The 20847-nt window shown below is 51.4% G+C and overlaps 1 protein-coding gene across 1 annotated transcript; it reads right to left on the bottom strand.

Moving 5' to 3' along the window:
* Window positions 1-88: 88 nt before the first annotated feature.
* Window positions 89-7184, bottom strand: Chi3l1 (chitinase 3 like 1). Its single transcript, XM_090341390.1, has 10 exons — window positions 7065-7184; window positions 6847-6876; window positions 5634-5835; window positions 5155-5211; window positions 4417-4567; window positions 3927-4048; window positions 2839-2962; window positions 1876-2058; window positions 883-999; window positions 89-692 (listed from the first exon to the last, which is right to left on the bottom strand). The coding sequence occupies exons 1-10, from the start codon at window positions 7120-7122 to the stop codon at window positions 552-554; spliced, it is 1185 nt and encodes a 394-aa protein (XP_090197516.1). The 5' UTR covers window positions 7123-7184; the 3' UTR covers window positions 89-551.
* Window positions 7185-20847: the final 13663 nt, after the last annotated feature.

Genomic DNA, 20847 nt, shown 5'->3' with positions numbered 1-20847 from the left:
GAAAAGAATATAGAAAAGTCAGAAGATGGGGGCGATGAGCCCAGAGGTCCAGTGTACCCACCGAAATAGAACCATGTGGCACCTGCTGTTGCACTGGGGTTCTTTATTGAGCAGCTGTGGAATTAGGAAAGGGAAGCGGGAAGGGAGATGCGATTATATTCCTAAGTGGAGGTTTCAAGCTGGGCTTTGCAGGGGGTATAATTAGTATGGCCATCGCCTCTCCTGGGATGCTGGCCTACATGGTGACACGGCCTGCCAGATGGTGCCCTTTGATGGGAGCACTGGGGCTCGAGTGTGAGCATTCCCTCTCATCCACCTCCCAACCCTGTGTCTTAACACTGTGCTGGCGTGCAAGGCCCTCTCTGACCCCACAGACCCTCCCTGACTACCAGGGCTGAGCTCCAAGCTCAGTGATGTCTGTGGCCCTCTGCATGGCTTCCAAGGGAGGTAAACTGAGGCTCAGTTGGGGGACATAGCAGGACAGTTGATCTGGATCCTGGCCAGCTGGAGTCAGAGCCTCCATGGCCTCTGCTATGTAGCAGAAGAAGCAGCTAGGCGGCCTCGAGTGCATCCTTGATGGCGTTGGTGAGTGGGAAGCGAAGATTCTGGCCACAGAAGGTGCCCCGGAAATCATCCAAGTCCAGGGACCACACCATGGCGCCCGCCAGCTGCCTGTTTTTCAGGTACTGCACCTGGTGGGGACAGTCAGGGGCGCGACTGAGTTCTCTGGGGCAGGGTGTGTGTAAGGGACTATGCAATGGTGCCCGGCTCACACCGGAGACCCAGCACCCAACCTAGCCCTGGAGCAGAGGACGGAGTCTGGCCGTCGGCAGCAGGGCCTCCTCCCCATCTTATTGCTGGGCGTGGCCTGGGGAAGCCTACCTTGCTTTTGACGCTCTCCACGTCATCATACCCCACCCACTGGTTGCCTTTGGTGGCATAGGGGACCTGCTGACCGAGGATTCTGTGAACAGTTGCTCCATGGAGGAAGTCACAGATCTGAGCAGAGAACACAGCAGGGGTTGTGGGGGGATTTGGCAGGCCACCCCAATCCCCTACACTCGCTTCAGTCTGCAGCACTCTGCTCAGGTCTACAGGCCTCACACAAATATGAAAAGCAGATGCAAATGCCCCTAAGTTCAGCTATTGTAGACAGAAGGATTTAAGGAGTCTGGTTACCTTCTTCAAAACTAAGTTTCTTTCTGGTAGTTCCAGTTTGGAACTCAGGACCTTGTGCTTTCTAGGCAGGCATCCCACAAGTTAGGCCAGGTATATTGTTAGTTTTCATTATTCCTTCCTCATACTTTATTTTTTGAATAGGTTCTTCCTGTGTAGCTGAGCTAGCCTAGACCATAGTCCTCCTATTTACACTTTCCATAAGAGACGGCAGGAGTGTACACTGAGCTAAGCTTTTTATTGGTTGAACTGAGGGTTGAACTTTTTTTTGCCTGAGCTGGCAGATTCCAATCCTTCTGGTCTCAGCTTCCCAAGTAGCTAGGATTACAGGCATGAGCCACTGAGCTCTGCCTGCCTCCTAAACAAGGTTATGAGAAATGGTGAGGGTGCATCCAGGCCTCACAGAGTATCAGGGGCTGCCTGAAACACAGGCTTTGCCTCTTGGACGTTACTCATGAAAGGGAGATCCCAGCTCGGTGTCTAGAGGAATATTCTGGAACTTTAATGGTGATTGTGCCTGCTGGAGATTTTTAATAGCAGAAGTCATGCCCCTCCCTTTCTTCTTTCTTGGAAATTCTAAGCCAACAGAGCATGTTTTTGTTTCCCAAGGAGAAAAGGTGGAGGTGGGACATGAGGCCCCCTTTCCCTGGGGCTCTTGATGGTGTTGGGGAAATCTTAGCATCTCCTCCTGTCCATTACCTCATAGTAAGCGAGGGTCCCCGCCTCCTTGGTGAAGCGGCCTGGTATTCCCTGCCCTGAGACTGGGGCCCTGACGCCCGTCTCAGAAGAAGCCAGCGTGAAGCTCTTCCCAAAGGTGGGGATGCCCATCACCAGCTTGTTGGCAGGGGCCCCCAGACTCAGCATGTACCCCACAGCAAAGTCCTGGGAGCACAAGGAACAAGAGGCTCAGTTAGTAAAATAGGTGGTGCTTGAGTCACGAGGCGATCTCCTGCTGTGAACCTCGCTGCCAGCCAGGTGTGTGCAGTTACGCCATGCACCTGGGATCCCAGGCTCTTCTGGGAACCAGATATCAGCTTATAAGGGATGTTTAAGTTTCATTCCAGAAAAGCCCCTTTCAGGCACAGGAAGGGGTTCTTGAGTGACAGATGCAGAAATTCAGTGACTGGCACAGGATGCACAGCAAACAAGTGGTAGGTTAAGGCTGGCTAGATGTCCTCTGAGCCTGCGTCCCCCATTCCTCCCCCCACCCCCTCACCTGTCTCTCTCCATTCTGCTCCTGCTGCCTCCCCTGGGTTCTCCCCATAGGCTACATTCCCGGAGTTTTCTCATCTGTGAAATGGGAGTCCTGGCCACTGCCCTGCAGGACTCTCCTGGGGCTTGAACCCAGGGCCTGGGCACTGTTCTTGAGCTTTAAGGCTCAAGGTTAACACACTGCTACTTGAATCACAGCTCCACTTATAATTCCTTCCTTCCTTCCTTCCTTCCTTCCTTCCTTCCTTCCTTCCTTTTTCTTTCATTGTTTTGAAACGATGGTTAACTGGATAAGAGTCTTATGGCCTTTGCTGCCTGGACTGGCTTTGAACTGTGAACCTCAGATCTTAGCCTCCTGAGTAGCTGGGATTACAAGTGTGATCCACCAATGCCTGACACAGGGGCAGGGTTTTGTGGTCCCCTCCCTATTCCCATCTTCCAGGTACCCACAACATTGCTGAATCTGTCAGGACTGGCATCCAGCTGGCCCCGGAACAATGGGCTGTGATGCCCTGTGGTCTGATGCCAGGCTCCGTGGAAATCGTAGGCCAGGATGTTCATGAAATCCAGGTGTCTGGGGGGACGGGGAGGGAGGCAAGACGGGAAATGAGAAAAGCTCTTGGCCTCACATCCAAGGCCCTCAGCAGGATGTGATCAGGGCATAGACAGCTGACAGACAGACCATGAGTCTGAAAGCCAGTTGTCCAGTGCTTGCCGTTCTTGAGCTACACTGGAATGGGGTCCTGGGTTCCAGGAGCACCCTTGTATCAATACAGGCTGCTATGGGAGAGCCGAGCTCAGATGTGGGACTGGGCTCCACCTCTCCTCAACCCTCCACTCTCTACAGGCTGGGCTTGGTGAAAGCAAACTTGGACAGTCACACTAGCAGGGCAGGCATCAGGATCAAAGGCTGGAGAGGATCGGGAGGTGGATGGCATCCAGTGAACTTCAGACATCGGGGGTAAATGTCCGAACTACCTCCCTGCCCTCCTGAGTCTCTAAGGAATATCCTCAACACATGCTAAATGTCATTGGATTTCTCTCTGTCTGCCTGAGTGCGTGGGAGATACTCCTTGTGGCTACTGGCAACAAAACTCACACACATAAGGAGCAGGGGCCTGCCTGTGGGGTAGGGGTCTTTGAGGACTTCCCAGCATTCTAGACCTGAAAGGGATTCTTGTGCTGTGGTCCCTCTCCTGGGCCTAGCACAGAGCCTGTTATGGAGAAAATCTATGGGACTAGCTGGTGAGTGTATACCTTCTTCCTTTGCCAAAATATATTCATAGAAATTTTCTTAACTGGTCAACAGCTCCCCAAGTGGGTGGCGGGGGGAGGAAGGACAGGGCTTCTCCTCTTGGCAGATGATGAAACTGAGGCCAAGTATTGGTGGTTGGGGGGGGGGGGGAGGAAGAGTTCACACAGCGAGACTTTGGAAGAAGAGTCCAGAAGTCTAGTCTCCTGAATCTTTTTTGGAAGCTAGGCCCGGGAGGGGTGTGTTCAGAGGCTGGGAGGGGAGGGAGCCCAGGCAGGGGACTCACCGAGCTATTTGCCTAATGTCATAGCTATTGTCGATGGTGACTTTGCCTGCAGACAATGCAGCGCTGAGCAAGAGCTGCTCTGAACCCGGCTGGACTTCCTTTGTGAACTCGGCTTTCAATTCCTGAGTGGGAGAAAGTCAGGTGAGTAGAAGAGGTCCCAGCGACATGGAAGAGATTTGCAGAGAGACACCAAAGCCTCTGACCTTCCCTGTTTGCTCTGACCTCATCCTGATAGCCTGGGCAGAGAAATCTGAGAGACTCATATCTCTAACTAACCAACAAAAGGCCAGAAGTGGAGTTGTGGCTCAAGTGGTAGAGCAAAAAACACTTAGGGACAGAACCTAACCTAGGCCCTGAGTTCAAGTCCCACTGCTCTCTCTCTCTCTCTCTCTCTCTCTCTCTCTCTCTCTCTGTTTCTCTCTCTCTCCCCCCCCCCATATCCTGACACCTGCCCATCCTCTTCCCTGCCTCCTCTTGAGCTTCTGAGCACCTTGATCAGGGTGGTAAAATGCCGCTTGTCTCTCCGTCTAGGGTACAGCCAGGCAATATCCAGCCCATCAAAGCCATGTGCCCTCAGAAACTTGGGCACGGACTGGATGAATTTCTTGCGTCTCTGGATGTTGGAGGCAATCCTGGAAAATCTAGGACAGAAATCACCCAGAGAATGTTCAACATCGAGATGCAGATGCCCTGGCCTCGCAGAGGGGTCTCCATGCCCGGGACAAAAGGGGATCTGAGGCCTCCAGCTCTGGCGGGCCTAGCTGGGACAGCTCCAAACGCCAGGCACAAGAAGCCTGGATCCACATGATCCCCATTTTCACTCCTACTTCACACCGGTCCTAAATTCAGTCAGTGTTGTCCCTAAGCAGGGTCATGTCAGACTGCATAGAGCATTGGATTACCTGGGTAATTAGCAACCTACGACGGCACAGCCTCCCTCCTTCTAAGAGCTTGCTCCAACTCTCGCTACCTCAAGGCGTCCTCCCGAATCCCATGTTTCCCCCTACTCCTTCTGCTCTATCACATCAGCTCTGGAAGTTCCTAGTGTTTAGGTTTGAGATGCAAGAGCATGGGCAGGCAACAGGAAGAAGGGTGACTCTCGGAAAGGCCTTCTCCCTCTCGGCATTGGTTTCTCAAATATATAAAGTATATTTAGGCCTCTGTGCCGGGCCAGTCTGGAGTCATTGTTCTCCTTATTTCTCCATTCTGCTTCAAGAATGGGTCCTACCTTTGTGAGCCAAAGGTCCATCCTCCGACAGATAGAAGGGTCTTCAGGTTGGAGTTCCTGTGGGGTGAGGAAGAGGGTCAGAAGGGAAGGAAGTGCGTGTGTCAGGGAGGCCATGAGAGTTCCAGCTTGGGGTGAGAGGCTGGGAATGGCTCTGGTGTCCTCCGATTCCAGATTCAATGTTTTGGGAGGGCACAGACTCGGTGGCGGGTCCTCTGAGTTCAGCTGCCTGTTCTGGCTCCCCTCGTGGGGAGGAGCAAAACAAGATGAGTATCTTCCATCTCCCGGAAGATGGCCCCTGGCCAGGAAGCTCTGTGGCACCTCCTGCAAGCTATTCTCTTATCACCCCAGCCCTACTCAGCTCCCACCTTTCACCACCTCCTCCCATTGTCCACCCAGAGGAGGGTCCTGTGGTCCTCCCAGGTCCGAGTGAGCAGAGCTGCCCAGCTCCCGCTCCTGTCTCGGCCAGCCCATGATCAGACCTGGTTTTGAGTGCATTGAGCATGCCATAGAGGGTTACATCATTCCACTCCCAGATTTCAATCTCGTTGTTGCTTATGTTGGCGAAGCTATAGATGATGTGGGTGCAGAGGCGGTGGTTGATGGCATCCGGGAAGCAGCGCCCCTCTCCTTCCCGGTACTGGGACCAGTTGGTGTAATAGCAAACCAGTTTGTAGGCAGAGCCTGAGGGAGAAATCAGGGTAAAGCCAGAGCCAGGATTCCAATGGAGACCTGGCAGAGCACCAGTGGGGTGGGGTGGGAAGGGGCAGTGATGGGCAGAGCTGTGAGCAAAATGAGAACTCAGCACCTGACGCTTTTGTTCATGGGCTAGTGCTCTATCAGCTAAGTCCCCACTCCAATCTCCAAAATGAGATTTCTTGAGTGAGGGCTGCTGTCTCAAGTTCCCTGCCTCTGGGGCACCCCCTGTCAGATGGAAACAAGGGCTATTCTGCAAATGCTTGGAAAAGCTCTCAGGCAGTGGATGGACACACTGTAGACTTGCAGGCAGCATTGCATGCTAGGGTAAGCCGGGGGAGGGGGTGATGAGTAAATGGGAAATGGGACTAAGTGCCAGCACTGAGGACTTCCTGGAGGCAGAGGCTTGGGGGAAGGCAGGGATTTGGCTCAAGACCTCCAAAGTCACAAGGCCGTTGGCCTTCAAGCTTGGCCATGCAGTGGGGTCTATGACTCAAGATAGCTGCTGTCTGTCTCTTCTGTCTCCATGTGGAAGAGTCCCTAGCTGGGCTCTCTTCCAGGATGGAGTCCCCAGTCTGGGGGCACACTGTTTGTTATGAGGGAACTGGAAATCCCTCCTCGTCTCTCATTCAGATTCTTCCTACTGCCAATGAAGTCCTAGGTAACAGGGACGGGCAGTGGACATCACTTGTCTGGACATCTCCTGGAACTGGATCCCCTGGGCTGCTGCCCAAGGCCTTCACGGAAGCAGAGCCTTTTCAAGTTTGTTAGTTTTTGAAAAAGAAATCCAAATATAAAGAGTAAAGAGTGATGAGATAGATTCCCAGGTTCTCATCCTCTTGCTTTAACAAGCATGAGTATTTCTCAGCATTTGGGTGATAGAAGGAATCGGAAGAGTGTTCCCCTATGCCAAGAGCTCTTTCTCCATGGCCTGAGCCTGCACCCCACTCCAGGAGTCAGACTGTGGAGCTGCGGGGTGGATGGGGGTGGGGTACTCACAGAACTGGAGCAGCAACAGGACCACAAAGCCTGAAGGGAAATCCAGGGTCAGACTCCAGGAAGGTGCATCCATCCTTCCCACCCTCTCCCCAGGAAAGGAAGACACTAGCCTCTTCCTTCCCCCTTCCTCTCCCTCCCCCCTCCCCATAGCCCTCAGCCTGGACTCTTCACAGCCTCTACCCCACCCTCATCCAACTGGCCTTGGCCAGCCCAGAGACCTGCAGAAGCCATCCTGGGGCCCATCCTGGCTGCAGCTGAGCAGCGTATGCCTGGCATTCCCCTAGTGCCTGCTGGCTCCTGGGACCTCACTGCCTAGGGCCTCTTCCCTGGGCCCCACACTTCCTTCTTATACCATCCTGCTGCACCCCACTCCCCACCCCCACCCCACAACTACAGTCCCACACAGGTCCTTTATAGGAACTGAGCTGTTTGTCAATCCCTAGGCTAGCAAGAGGAGGCGGAGGCGTCCTGTGGTCTATGAGTGGATTGAGAAAGCCTGGAATTTTGAAAACTTTACACCAGGCCTTCCTAATGCACTTGCCAGCAGCATGGCCATCCAACTTAGGGTGCATGACAAAGGGGTTCCCATATATGACTTGGCCACATTTCCAAGACCTTCCTCCTGCTCCCTCTTTCCTGGCCACTTGTGATTTCCAATAGCTTCCCAGCTTCTCTGGCAGTTACTACCTGTGCTCCTCCAGCCCCTCTGCCCAGGCCTGTTGCCAGATTGACGCTGGCAGAACGGAATGACGTCAGCCACAGGCCTCAAACAAGGCTGTTATTATAGTGCCTCTTGGCTGGCCCTCCCCTCGCAAAGTCTGTCTTGTGGCTGTTCCCTGACATGGTCCAGACAAGGGCCGGAGAACCTAAGGGCTGAGTGCGCATGTACCACCTCTCATCCTTTTAGCAGTATTTGCGCTGATTAACCAAATGGGAAAGAAGCCAGAGAAATTTCTGAGAATGTTTTGAGGCCTGATACTTGCTCCACCCTTCTAAAACGCCGACTAAGATGAGTGAGAGGATGGTGACAAGCCGGGACCATGGTGAAGGAGCATGGACTAAACACAGGAGTCACTTAGGACCAGGGGCAAGCCAGAGCGCCCCCATCAGGGAGGAGCAGGAAGCAGCCCTTCCCTAAGCCCATGGCAAGAGCAAGAGCCACTCAGCTTTGTCAGAGGCCCTGGCGTCCATCCCCTGAACCACAACCACAACCCCCATCAGCCACACAAACTTGGCTTAAAGGAGCTCTGTGTGGTTTGGCTCCTGTTTCTGGATCCTTCTCTCCTCTTTTTCCTTGTTCTCTTCCCCCCCGCCCCACCTCACCCTCTCCCCCTTTGCCTCCTCCTTTTTGATTGTTTTGACCAAAGATGCAGGATAACTCCATTCTTTGTATACTATAAATTAATTCACAGTGAGGGAAGAGTTTAGAACTCCAACAGCCAGAAGCCAAAAGGGCTTCTCAATCAAGTCCCTTTGTTTTTTACAACAGTGTTAGGAAATGACCAGATAGCCTCTTTGGAAGGCTGTCCCTGGCTCCACTTCTCTCTCCATCTCTCCCTTTCTTTTCTTCTAAAGCCCCAACAGCCCCTGTAAGTCTACACACAGCTAATACAGAGTCAGATTCTGTGAGGAGTTCCTTACTTCTTTCTTTAAGGTCACTGGCCTCTTTTGTACCTGTGATGATTGAAAGCAATAACAGCCAATGAGAATTTTTCCCTGTTTACTTGGGGAGCACTGCAAGAAGGACTTCCTTCTATCTCTGATAGAAGTAAAATTCTCCCAACAGGATGCAAGATGTGAAGAAAACACTTCCTATTTTCATCTCTATCGTCATTAAAATTATCCCATAGGCTTGGGAAGCCTTGGCTTCTGGTCCAGTGAGCCCTTAAGCTCAGTTTATTAACTCCACATTCTATAGGATAGTGGCATTGTCACAACAAATGGCCAGGATTGTTTGCTCCAGGTTCTGTCCCAAACAAGGGACCCATGGGTCATTTCCTTCCTTCTCATCTCACATCCTTCCCCACCCTCTACTCCACTCAAGCAGCTAGGAAGGGCCTGAGGTTTATGCCTTTTGAAAGTCTTTGAGATGAGCAGCTGCAATTCCACGAATGCTGTCAGATCCCAGGTCAGAGACTAGGGATTTTTTGTCCTTTGTTCATGCACATTAAGTAACATGTACATTATGTTTGGAGCAGGTTCTCTAGAAGCCCAGGCCCTAAGGTGTGCTTTCGGAGCTGCTCTAGGTTAAGGAGCTCAGCCCTTTTTTAGCAAAGGTTTTGCCTACCCTGGAGGGAAACAATTTTTATGTGTGTGCCGGTTGTGGGGCTTGAACTCAGGGCCTAAGCACTGTCCTTGGACTTCTCTCAAGGCTAGAGCTCTACCTTTGAGCCTCAACACCACTTCTAGCTTTTTTTTTTCCTATGTGTGTGGTGCTGAGGAATTGAACCCGGGTCTTTGTGCATGCTAGGCAAGCACTCTACCACTAGGCCAAACTCCAGGCCCTCAGCTCCATCTTTGGGGGGTTTGTCCCCATCTTTCTGTGATGGGAGCGAGAGACTGAGTTCTTGGGGCAAGAGTCTCGAGCCTTGTGACTCCTGCCCGCAGCCTCAAGTGGCAATAGCTGACAGCCACAAGGCATAGAAAAAAGATGTTTTTCTCATCTTCACCTTTAAGCTAGGCCTTGAGCTCAGCTGTCTCTAACCACAGGCCTTCTGTTTCCTGTATTGCCAAAGTTTCCTTCACCCAGTGCATCCAACTTATTATAAATATCTTGATCTATCTCTTCCCTTCCTTATAAAAATAAAAACAAAAACAAAAAAAACCCGACTTTGTATAAGTAAATAAATATGCTGAGCCAGAACCTGGGCCACTTCAGTCTCTCAGATTTCTGGGTGTTAACATCCCACTTGATCATAGCTTTCTTGATGGCGTGTGTGTGTGTGTGTGTGTGTGTGTGTGTGTGTGTGTGTGTGTGTGTGTGTGTGTTCTCCATCTCCTACCCTCTTCCCTCAGAGACAGCTTGACACAGCTGGTCTGAAGTACTCCTGATAGAAGCTTGCAAGTGCCTCATTTCAAGTAAAAACAGCCCCTTGAGAGGGCCATTATAGCCCAGCACAAGTATGTATGGACGTGAGGGTCTATTAACATCTGCCTCATTAGCCACTGTGCAGTCAGTAAGGTCAGGACTGGCTTCTGCCCATGCCATTTTGTGTTGTGTAATAGATACTTATGAAAACATTCAAAAGGGTGGAGGGAGTGGTTAGGAGCATGGCCTAGTGGTAGAGTGCTTGCCTAGCATATATGAAGCCCTGAGTTTGATCCCTCAGTACCACATATACAGAAAAAGCCAAAAGTGGTGCTATGGCTCACTTGGAAAAGCACTAGCTTTAAGGAAAGCCCAAGGACAGCACTCAGGCCCTGAATTCAAGCCCTATGACTGGAAAGAAAGAAAGAAGAAGAAGGAGGAGGAGGAGGAGGAAGAGGAGGAGGAGGAGGAGGAGGAAGAGGAGGAGGAGGAGGAGGAGGAACAGGAGGAGGAGGAGTGAGGAGGAGGAGGAGGAGGAGGAAGAGAGGAGAGGAAGGGAAGAGGAAGAAGGAGAAGGAGAAGGAGACATTCAAGAAGAGGCAGAAACATTTAGACAAGGGACTAACAGCTCACACCTGTAACCCTAGCTACTCGGGAGGCTGAGATCTGAGGATGGTGATTGAAGACAGCCTGGGCAGTCTGTGAAAGTCTTATCTACATTTAACTGGCAGAAAACTGGAAATGGAGATGTGGCTCAATTTATAGAGTACCAGGCTTGAGTAGAAAAAGCCTAAGTGAGAGCTCAAAGCACTGAGTTCAAGCCCCTGCACAGGCAAATATGCAATAGTAAAGAATACAAACTGTGACACGCGAAAAGCAGTCAGAGTTCAGAAAGAACGGCTTGCCAAAGGCAAAGCAAATACTAAGAGGGGAAAAAATGAGCAAGGCTGCCAGGATCATGTAAACTAGCTGTGTTCTAGTAAGTTCTCCACAGTGACCACACATCTTCAGTTGGCAGCCTGGCAAAAACCAGGTACCAAACCAGTTTTGTCAGGACTGCAAATTCATGGGAGGAAGTCAAAGCTTGTCATTGCAGAGTCTAGAATCCGTCAGGCTAACCTGCTCATTTGGGGGTTTCCCAGGGTCCTTGCCCATGCCCACTCTCCCCATGCATACCTTGCAGTGGTCGGGTGGTCCATAGTCATAAAGCAAAGCTAAGAGAAATAGTGCTTAGTTCAATGGGTTCCTTTCTCATGAGAAAATCTTACTTTGAAGCCTGTCAATGGCTTGACAATTCTCTTGTATGGCATCATTAAGCAGTTTTGTTTTATTTGACCAGCATTTACTTCTGTTTGACAAGAGAGCTGTGGATTGGCACACTGCTGGTTCAGAACTAGAGCCAGGTGAAATGAAGCCCCCAGGAAGCTTCTGTCTGGGGACTTTGTCAAGAGCACCTTAGCATTGGCACTTGTGGGTGCCAGGTAATTTTATGTAATTCTTATTGGTGCTATTATCTCTTAGATTTCCATATTTGCTAATATTCCTGGCTTGCCAGGAAATGGCATTATTTGTAACCTGTAAGGCCAGAAATCTGTAAGTCATAAAGCATGAGCAGTATTTTCTAGAGAACTCATGGTTGATGGCCATCAGTGAAGTGTTTCCTTCCCTCCCTCCCTCCCTCCCTCCCTCCCTCCCTCCCTCCCTTCCTTCCTTCCTTCCTTCCTTCCTTCCTTCCTTCCTTCCTTCCTTCCTTCCTTCCTTTTCTCCCTCCCTTCTGAAAAAATTAAGCTGTTTTAAAAAATAATTTTGGCTTAAAATCAGCTTTATGCTTTTTTTCCTGGTTCTAGCATCACTGTGAAAACAAGCCCTACATCCTAGTTTGTTTCCTCATATACATCCCAACTGTTTGTTTTTGGTGGTACTGGGGTTTGAACTCGGGGCCGTGTGCTTGCTGTGCAGATGTTCCATCACTTGAATCCCCCTTGTGCCCTAAAAGCTCAGTTATTTTGAATTGCTATGATTTCTCTTCCTTCCTTCCTTTCTATTGGTCGTGGAGCTTGAACTCAGGGCCTGGGTGTTATCCCTGAAGGTTTTTGCTCAAAGCCAGCACTCTACCACTTTAAGCCACAGCTCCATTTCTGTTTTTTCTGGTGGTTAATTGGAGATAAGAGTCTCATGGGCTTTCCTGCCTGGGCTGGCTTTGAACCGGGATCTCCAGATCTCAGCCTCCTGAGTAGCTAGGATTACAGGAATAAGCCACTGGCACTCAACATCTTCCATTATTTTTGCTGGTAGAAAAATAACTAGCATTAATTTACTTAGGTTAGACTGGTTAGTTTTGGAGACAAGAGTTTATGTTCATATACATACTTTTTTGTATGCCAGTACTGGGGCTTGAACTCAGGGCCTTACACTCCTGCTTAGCCTTTTCAAGACTGGCACTCTACCACCTGAGTCACACCTCTACTTCCAGCATATTGCTGGTTAGTTTTGAAGACAACAAAGAGTTTCATGGACTTCTCTGTTGTTGGTTTTTTTTTTTTTTTTTGAAAAAGATTTTTTTTAAAACTGTAACAATAGGGCTGGAGTTTGGCCTAGTGGTTAAAGTGCTTGCCTAGCATGCACGAAGACCCGGGTTCAATTCCTTGGTACCACATACTTAGAAAAAGCCAGAAGTGGTGCTGAGGCTCAAGTGGTAGAGCTCTAGCCTTGAGAAATTCCAAGGACAGTGCTCAGGCCCTGAGCTCAAGCCCAGGACTGGCAAAAAAAAAAGAAAAAAACCAAAACTGTAACAATAGGGAGACTATGTCTAAAAAATAATTGATTTTATTTTCTATAAAGGGGAAAAACAGGATGACTTTGTCTTAGACCAAAAATGTTCTTGGTAAGCCAGAATATAAAGAAAAACAATAAAAGACAATAAGCTCAGATGGCCCAAAGGGAACTAAAGTTTATTTTCTAGGGTTTAAAATACTTACAAATAATGAGTTTCAAAGAAGCAATGTTGCATGTTAAATTGTTTTAATAAAGTTGGCTTGATATTGGATTTACATTAGCACTGCATGCATTACTGCACACAGATTGTAGTTAGAATTCTTCCTGTTTATGTAACAGACTCAATCTCTTCCCAAGGGATAGGCGTCCCTTCTCATCTTCCACAAACCTGATTCCCTCCAGAAATGGAAAGATTATGTCAATTTGTCTGCAGGACATTTTTTTTCATATTTGTAGGAGAGGTAATTTTTCTCATATCTTGTTCAATGAACCGGGGGTAGGGGGGAGGCAGAAGTATGGCTGTGGTTCAAGTGGTAGAGTGTCAGCCTTGAGTGAAAAAGAGAAGAGACCGTACACAGGTCCTGAGTTCAAGTTCCAGTACTTACCACAAAAGAAAGAAACGCAAGGCAAGTATGTATTCCGGATGGAAAACAGCGCTGTTCCCAGGTGCTTCTTGTATTGACACATGTCCTCAGACTCTGGGAATGCAAACCTCAGGCATCATACTGCTTTTGTTCTGGAGTCCAAGGATCTAGGACACAGTCCAGGCTGACTATTTGGGGACTGTTGTTTGGGACGACTGTCGGTTTGTTCTGTTTTCCTGCGTGCCTAGGGTGCTATGGGAAGGTTTAGCCATGGTAAAGTGTCCTCGGTGGTGACCATGTTTGCTAGAGCTCTTGGTGTTTGAACACGGGGCCTTGTACTTGCTATGCAGGCACTTTTTACTGAGACACACTGCAGTGTCTTTGCTTTCCTGCAGCACCCCTGACTCAAGGCTCTGTGGTGCAACTACTTCTACAGTCCAGATGATTTGTGACTTCTCAGATAAGCACTGAAGTTAGGAGCACATAAGGAGGAGGCTAGAGGTGAATCAGGTAACACCAAGAACTCTTGAGACCTCTCTGTCATCCTTAGATATTTTTAAAACTGAGAGGAAAGGAGCCGAGGGGAAGGAAGGAAAGGGGGGGATGTAAAAAGGGAGGGGAAGGGAAGAGAGGAGGAGAAGGGAGGGGACATGACAGGATAAGGTGGGGTGGGGTGGGATGGGATGGGAAGGAAAGGGAAGGAATGAGATGGGATGGGATGGGGTGGAATGGGGTGGGGTGGGATGGGATGGGATGGGATGGGATGGGGATGGGATGGGATGGGATGGGATGGGGATGGGATGGGATGGGGATGGGGTGGGATGGGGTGGGATGGGATGGGATGGGATGGGATGGGATGGGGATGGGATGGGATGGGATGAGGATGGGGTGGGATGGGGTGGGATGGGATGGGATGGGATGGGATGGGATGGGGATGGGATGGGATGGGATGGGGTGGGGTGGGATGGGATGGGATGGGGATGGGATGGGATGGGATGGGGATGGGGTGGGATGGGATGGGATGGGATGGGATGGGATGGGGATGGGATGGGATGGGATGGGGTGGGGTGGGATGGGATGGGGATGGGATGGGGATGGGATGGGATGGGATGGGGATGGGATGGGATGGGGATGGGGTGGGATGGGGTGGGATGGGATGGGAATGGGATGGGATGGGATGGGATGGGATGGGGATGGGGTGGGATGGGGTGGGATGGGATGGGATGGGATGGGATGGGGATGGGATGGGATGGGGATGGGGATGGGATGGGATGGGGATGGGATGGGATGGGATGGGATGGGATGGGATGGGGATGGGGTGGGATGGGGTGGGATGGGATGGGATGGGGATGGGATGGGATGGGAATGGGATGGGATGGGATGGGATGGGATGGGGATGGGGTGGGATGGGGTGGGATGGGATGGGATGGGATGGGATGGGGATGGGATGGGATGGGATGGGATGGGGATGGGGTGGGATGGGGTGGGATGGGATGGGATGGGATGGGGATGGGGTGGGATGGGGTGGGATGGGATGGGGATGGGATGGGATGGGGATGGGATGGGATGGGATGGGATGGGGATGGGGTGGGATGGGATGGGATGGGATGGGATGGGATGGGGTGGGATGGGGTGGGATGGGATGGGATGGGATGGGATGGGGATGGGGTGGGATGGGGTGGGGTGGGATGGGATGGGATGGGATGGGATGGGGTGGGATGGGATGGGATGGGATGGGATGGGATGGGGATGGGGTGGGATGGGATGGGATGGGATGGGATGGGGATGGGATGGGATGGGATGGGATGGGGATGGGATGGGATGGGATGGGATGGGGATGGGATGGGGATGGGATGGGGATGGGATGGGGTGGGATGGGATGGGATGGGATGGGATGGGGTGTGATGGGATGGGATGGGATGGGATGGGATGGGATGGGATGGGGTGGGATGGGATGGGATGGGATGGGGTGGTGTGGGATGGGATGGGATGGGGATGGGATGGGGATGGGTTGGGGTGGGGTGGGATGGGATGGGAATGGGATGGGATTGGATGGGATGGGGTGGGATGGGGTGGTGTGGGATGGGATGGGATGGGATGGGGATGGGATGGGATGGGATGGGGATGGGATGGGAATGGGATGGGATGGGATGGGATGGGATGGGAATGGGATGGGATTGGATGGGATGGGGTGGGATGGGGTGGTGTGGGATGGGATGGGATGGGAATGGGATGGGATTGGATGGGATGGGGTGGGATGGGGTGGTGTGGGATGGGATGGGATGGGATGGGGATGGGATGGGATGGGATGGGGATGGGATGGGATGGGAATGGGATGGGATGGGATGGGATGGGAATGGGATGGGATTGGATGGGAATGGGATGGGATTGGATGGGATGGGGTGGGATGGGGTGGTGTGGGATGGGATGGGATGGGATGGGGATGGGATGGGATGGGATGGGGATGGGATGGGATGGGAATGGGATGGGATGGGATGGGATGGGATGGGGATGGGATGGGATGGGAATGGGATGGGATGGGATGGGAATGGGATGGGATGGGATGGGATGGGATGGGGATGGGATGGGATGGGGATGGGGTGGGATGGGATGGGGATGGGATGGGATTGGATGGGATGGGGTGGGATGGGGTGGTGTGGGATGGGATGGGATGGATGGGATGGGGATGGGATGGGATGGGATGGGGATGGGATGGGATGGGATGGGATGGGATGGGATGGGGTGGGATGGGATGGGATTGGATGGGATGGGGTGGGATGGGGTGGTGTGGGATGGGATGGGATGGGATGGGGATGGGATGGGGATGGGTTGGGGTGGGGTGGGATGGGATGGGAATGGGATGGGATTGGATGGGATGGGGTGGGATGGGGTGGTGTGGGATGGGATGGGGTGGGATGGGATGGGATGCGATGGGGATGGGATGCGATGGGGATGGGATGGGATGGGATGGGGATGGGATGGGATGGGATGGGATGGTGTGGGATGGGATGGGGTGGGATGGGATGGGATGGGGATGGGATGGGATGAGATGGGATGGATGGGATGGGATGGGATGGGGTGGGATGGGGTGGTGTGGGGTGGGATGGGATGCGGTGGGATGGGATGGGATGGGATGCGGTGGGATGGGGTGGAATGGGATGGAAAAGAGAAGGAAGGGATGGGAAGGTTGGGTTAGGGTAGATTGTGGTGGGTGAGGTGGAACAGAATAGTAGAATATCCCCACCCCAGAGCCCAGAAAATAAGTGTGAAGAGATTGTGGCAGAGATAACTTTGGTTCCCTCATCTTAGTTCCCAATGTTGGTGAATGTTTCCTTACTCGGGCAATATGTCTAAGAACCTCAAATAAGGAAGTTAGTTTAAATTATGGGGAACCAAATGTAACCACAAAAAGTTTCCATGTTGAACACAGAAAAGGGGGTTACTGATGGAAACAGACCTCAGAATGAGGTGCTTTTGTTGTTTTTCTTGAGTGAGGTGCTTTGAAGACGAAGGAAGGGTATAAACACATGACATAGGGACCTCCTCTTTGTCTCACCTTTTCTTCCTCTTCTTTTCCCTCTTCTAACATCTGCTACAGTGCTGGGATTAAACCAAGAGCCTCAAAGCCCTCTTCCACGGAATCACATCTCCAGCCTGTACACAGATGGCTTCTAGCAGGTAAAAATGCCCAGGTAAGAGATTATATTCTGTAGCCTATTGAAGGAACACAGACCTACTGACAACTTCATGTTAGCCTCTTCTCAGACTTCTGATCCCTGGAAGTGTAATGTACCAACTCGGTATTGCTTGAAGCCTCCCAAAATTTGTGACAACTTGTTACAGCAGCCACAGGAAACTCATACAGAGAGACTGATTCCTCCGCTGACAATAAGGACCAGAGCAGAAACAACTAGGCCCTCAAGCCTAGTTGCCAGACTTTGTTTGTCCCAACAGCCCAAGAGAATGCAGGCTCTGGTCCTGAAAGTGACCTTCCTCCTGCCAACCAGTGCCTGGAGGAGGTGAAATGGCCTTAGTGGAAATGAACTCCAGGTTGGCACTTGACTGTAAGTTCCACCTGGAGGGCAGGACAGACTTGGTGGCCTGGATATGCTCCCATAAGAGCTGTTACCAATGTGGCCTTGGGTCACTGCTGGGCCCTTGGGTGAGAGTCAGACTCAGTCCGTTCCTAGCTTGGCAACGCGGAACATAGTAGACGAGAACATTCCAATAGGATGTGAGGGGAGTGTCGAGGAGATGAGAGGGAAATAAATCCTGGGGAGCCAGCCTCCAAGCTGCCCTCTGCCCCACTGCACACTGAGGAAATTCTATACCTGGGGCGTGTCCCCGCTGCAGTCGAAGGGGGGACCCATGAAGACTGCTTTCCAAGAGGACCTCCTCCTCCTCATGGACGCCGTGCTCCCGCCTACAGCTTTGACCTGGCTTTCCTCCAGGACACAGCAGAGCCGGGAGAACGGAGCCTGGCATCCATACCCACGTGCTCATGTTTGGTTAAGGCGTTTTATCATTCACAGCAGTCCTGGAGGTTGTTGGGCTTTGAGGGGGCGGGGGCGCTAGAAAACAGTAGCACGTTCCTTATCTACCCTGAGAAGAAAGAGTGGAGAAATGGTTAACAAATGACGGACAATGCTAGCACCCCTGCCAAATTGCGGACTTCTTTTCTCTCTTACAGATGGGGAAAAACAAGCTTGGAGAAGGTGGTAATTGGCACAAAGTCTGGCAGATTTTATGTGGTAGAACAAGATAAGAGGCAGACTTAGCTCTTTCCCGCTGAGGGGGGAGGTGGATGGAGAAAGGACAGAGCCCTCCTGGGGACCAGAAAGAAGAGAAGGAAGGAGAGAACGCTGGGGAAAATCACGAGGCCCAAGCGGACAATGAAGTGTTGAAACCAGGACTGTCCTAGATAACTGGTGTGGTTCTTGCCAGGAGAGGAAGTCAGAGGCTAACTATAGACTGAGGACCCGGCTGGAGGAACTCGCAGTCTCAGGACTGCAGCTTTCTCTGTGGTTATTTTCCATTGTCCTCTCTTTCTCTGCAGTGTCTAGCGTTTAAACCCTGAAACTGAAAGGGGCAGCTAGGAAGCAGGTAGCTTTGTCTCATTCTGAGACTAGTTTTGGAGAAGACGAAGAAAAAAGCCACACTGTAGTGTTGGTGGTGGTGTGGGCAGCTTTGGACTTTTTTTTTTCTTTTTTAAAGGAGGAGATAACTAAATCCTTGTGGTTTATAAAAAAAGGAAAGGAAGCTCACCAGAGTCACTGGTGCCAACCCCAGCCCATATCCCTTCTCCCAGGGAATTACTTGGCCCCTTGTAGGGGCCCAGTAAATCTGAGGGTGCCAGGGAGCCAGGCATGCAAAGAAGGGAGAAAATGGCTTAAGGAGAAGAAAAGGAAAGGAAGTCAGCAGACCAGTATAGCTACAGTAGATTGGCCTACAGGGGAGAAGCAAGAGGTGGGATGAGAGAGTCAGGGTCTGGGCCCTATTAACAAGGAGAGGCCTTAACCTACATGTAATCAGACACTCCTGAATCCTGAAATAGTGGCAAAGGAGAGGAGGGATGTTTTAGAATGCCATTCTTACTTCCCTGTAGAAAACAGACATAGAAGAAGCAAATGGAAGAGACCAAAGAATGCATAGCTCCTCCTCCTCCTCCTCCTCCTCTTCTTCTTCTTCTTCTTCTCCTCCTCCCTCCTCCTCCTCCTCCTCTCCTCTTCTTCTTCTTCTCCTCCTCCTCCTCCTCCTCCTCTTCTTCTTCTTCTTCTCCTCCTCCTCCTCCTCCTCCTCCTCCTCTTCTTCTTCTTCTCCTCCTCCTCCTCCTCCTCCTCCTCCTCCTCCTCCTCTTCTTCTCCTCGTCCTCCTCCTCCTCCTCCTCCTTCTCCTGCTCCTCCTCCTCCTCCTCTTCTTCTTCTCCTCCTTCTCCTGCTCCTCCTCCTCCTCTCTTCTTCTTCTCCTCCTCCTCCTCCTCCTCCTCCTTCCTCTTCCTCTTCCTCTTCCTCCTCCTCCTCCTCCTCCTCCTCCTCCTCCTCCTCCTCCTCCTCTCCTCCTCCTCCTCCTCCTCCTCCTCTTCTTCTTCTTCTTCTTCTTCTTCTTCTTCTTCTTCTTCTTCTTCTTCTCTTCTCTTCTCTTCTTCTTCTCTCAGTACTGAGGCTTGAACTCAGAGCCTCAAGCTCTTCCTTAGCATTTTCACTGAAGGCTAGGACTCTACAACTCTTCCACTTCTGGCTCTTTGCTGATTAATTGGAGATAAAAGTCTTGGAGTTCTATTTGTCTAGGATGGCTTTAAACCACAATCCTCAGATCTCAGCCTCTTGAGCTGCTGGAGCCCAGCTTTTTTCCTTTAATCTTAACTATTACTTTCACTATGTTTCATGTCTTGCCTGAATTCTTCTCTGGCTGGATATAAGAATCCATGAATCATCTTGTCTTCAAGGAGCTCAGTGTCTACACATGGAGCAATTGCAGGAGCCCAGAAGTACAATACAGCATGGTAAAGTATTTAGATAGATGGACCCAGGAGAAGGAACTAGAACTGTCTGTGGTTCTTGGTTCTGGAAGCTCGGTCAGGTCTTAGAAAAGCAGAAGGGGACTGTGGCTTAGTGGTAGAGTGCTTACCTAGCATGCATGAAGCCCTGGTTCCATTCCTCAGTATCACATAAACAGAAAGCTTGGAAGTGGCACTGTGGCTGAAGGTAGAGTGCTTGCCTTTAGCAAAAGAAGCTAAGGGATAGTGCCCAAACAAACAAACCAGAAGGAAGCTGGGGTCTCTAGAAGGACTGGGTTTATGGACAATGTCTGATCTAGCCTCCTCCCCTTGAGACCCCCTAAGTTGTTTTGCTCTTTCCTTCCCCAAGCTGTGTCCTCCTCCTGTGCAGGTGGTCAGCCTCTAAGTTTCTTATATAGCCTGGTCTTACTCCACCAGTGTGCCTGCAGGCAGTCGTCTTCCTCCTCCTCCTCCTCCTCCTCCTCCTCCTCCTCCTCCTCCTCCTCTTCATCCTCCTTCCCTGCCCCTCCTCCCTTCTTCATTTCCATTCCATTCCTGTCCCTGACACCCCAGATCCCCACCCCTTCCCAGACAAAACTGTTTTCTACAAACTAGGATTAATGTGACAGGAAAGTGCTACAGCCTGGAGCCTTGCCCTTCAGCCAGGCGGGCTGCTTTCTCAAAAGCAGTTGCTTCATTTCCTGCTATTGAGAAATCAGGCCTGTTGACCTGCTTACATTTCACACCACTGGAAGAAAACAGAGAAATCGGCAAGCCCTGAGCCTCTTGGGGAGAAGCAGGTTAACCCGCTCCTGCCGGCTGCCCCAGGCGCACTGCCCACTGCCATCCCTCCTGGCTGCTCCTGCTGCTGCTGCCTTGGTCAGGGTCCCCGTGTGGCAGGCGCAAATCTGTCCAAGCTCCATCCATCCTTTTCCAGAGTTGATTCCCCCCCTTGGCTGCTCCCATCCCCACCCTCCACCCACGCAGTCTGCACACAGCCCGCGGGTCCTGACTCTCAGCCTGAGTTCCCAACTCTGTCTCAGGGCTTCCTCTCCAAGGCTGCTGTGGGCCTGCATCTTGTCCAGGACTCAGACTCAGTGTTGATGCCTTGACATAGT

This window comes from Megascapheus bottae, chromosome 10 (genome assembly GCF_031878675.1).
Source record: "Megascapheus bottae isolate mThoBot1 chromosome 10, mThoBot2.hap1, whole genome shotgun sequence".
Lineage (NCBI taxonomy): Eukaryota > Metazoa > Chordata > Mammalia > Rodentia > Geomyidae > Megascapheus > Megascapheus bottae.
Note: the sequence above shows the minus strand (reverse complement) of the source record. Positions and strands in the feature narration are given on the sequence as shown.

Bases quoted from the DNA above. Each gene is read 5' to 3' on its own strand.
- Chi3l1 (XM_090341390.1), bottom strand. From the start codon at position 7,122: ATGCCAGGCATACGCTGCTCAGCTGCAGCCAGGATGGGCCCCAGGATG. The intron at 2,963-3,926 runs GTGAGTCCCCTG...CCGTCCCCCCAG, and splicing joins GACATTAGGCAAATAGCTCG to ACACCTGGATTTCATGAACA. The intron at 693-882 runs GTAGGCTTCCCC...TGTCCCCACCAG, and splicing joins TGGAGAGCGTCAAAAGCAAG to GTGCAGTACCTGAAAAACAG.